General features: G+C 58.1%; 1 gene segment (V, D, J or C); it reads right to left on the minus strand.

Moving 5' to 3' along the window:
• Positions 1-295: 295 nt before the first annotated feature.
• On the minus strand, positions 296-1,072 carry LOC129508263 (immunoglobulin lambda variable 3-9-like). The segment is given in 2 exon segments: positions 296-630; positions 997-1,072. Coding segments are annotated over 2 exon segments (411 nt in total).

Raw genomic sequence — 1,072 nt, forward strand, 5'->3', positions numbered from 1 at the left:
AGCATTAGCCCAAGATGGCGATGGAAATGCAGGCACATGGCCCCTGGCCCAGGTCCCCCTGTGTCTTTTTCTCCCCAGGCCCTCAGTCCCCTGTCACAGCCAGGGCCAGGGAACCAGGGAAACTTAGTGCTGTGAGCTGTAAATACTCTCCTGAACCTCCAGGTGCAGACATGCTGAGGCCTGGGTAGGAGGGAGGGTCTGGGGACCTCAGATGAGGGGGCCTGGGGCAGACCCGATCCTGCCTGTGCACAGCCTCCGGGGTGGAGGGGTGGGTGACGCAGATGGGAGAAAGGTTTCATGTCTCACTTCCCCATTTGCCTGTGTCACTGTGAGCATCAGCATTGCTGTCCCACACCTGGCAGTAATAGTCAGCTTCATCCTCGGCCAGGGCCCCGCTGATGGTCAGGGTGGCCGTGTTCCCGGAGTTGGCTCCAGAGAATCGCTCAGGGATCCCTGTCGGCCTGAGGCTATCACCATAGATAATCAGCACGGGGGCCTGGCCCGGCTTCTGCTGGTACCATTGAACATTTTTACTTCCGATGCTGTCTCGCCCACAGGTGATGTGGGCCGGCTGCCTCAGGGTCACAGTCACTGATGACGGCTGGTTCAGGACATAGGAGGCCACAGCACGTGCAGCAGAGAAAAGGATAGGTGGGTTCCCAGCTCCAGGCCTCAATTCAATGTGAACCCCACCTGCCAGACCTCAGCCCCAACAAGTCTCTGGGGGTCTGTTTCTACCTCCCCTCATCTCACCCCTGGTACCCTGGGTATAGCTGGTGGATGGAGCCTTTGAACAAAGGAGACACATTAATTTTCCTTGGGTCAGGGCAGACCCTCAGGCTCTCCCAGAGTGAGTGAGCACATTGGAACGACTCCACTCCTCCAGTCTTTTCATTTGGATCCTACGCCCTTCAGGCACCTGTTCTAGACTCAGGGACATTTTTGGGCTGGACTGACAACCCTGCTGCCTGCCTGGGAATGACCAGGGTTCAGTACTTGTGCAGTGAGCCAGAAAGTTGAGGAGGAGGGGGGGTCCAGGCCATGGGTGAGGCGCCCTGATTCTGCTCCCCAT

This window comes from Nyctereutes procyonoides, unplaced genomic scaffold (assembly GCF_905146905.1).
Source record: "Nyctereutes procyonoides isolate TBG_1078 unplaced genomic scaffold, NYPRO_anot_genome, whole genome shotgun sequence".
Classification (NCBI taxonomy): domain Eukaryota; kingdom Metazoa; phylum Chordata; class Mammalia; order Carnivora; family Canidae; genus Nyctereutes; species Nyctereutes procyonoides.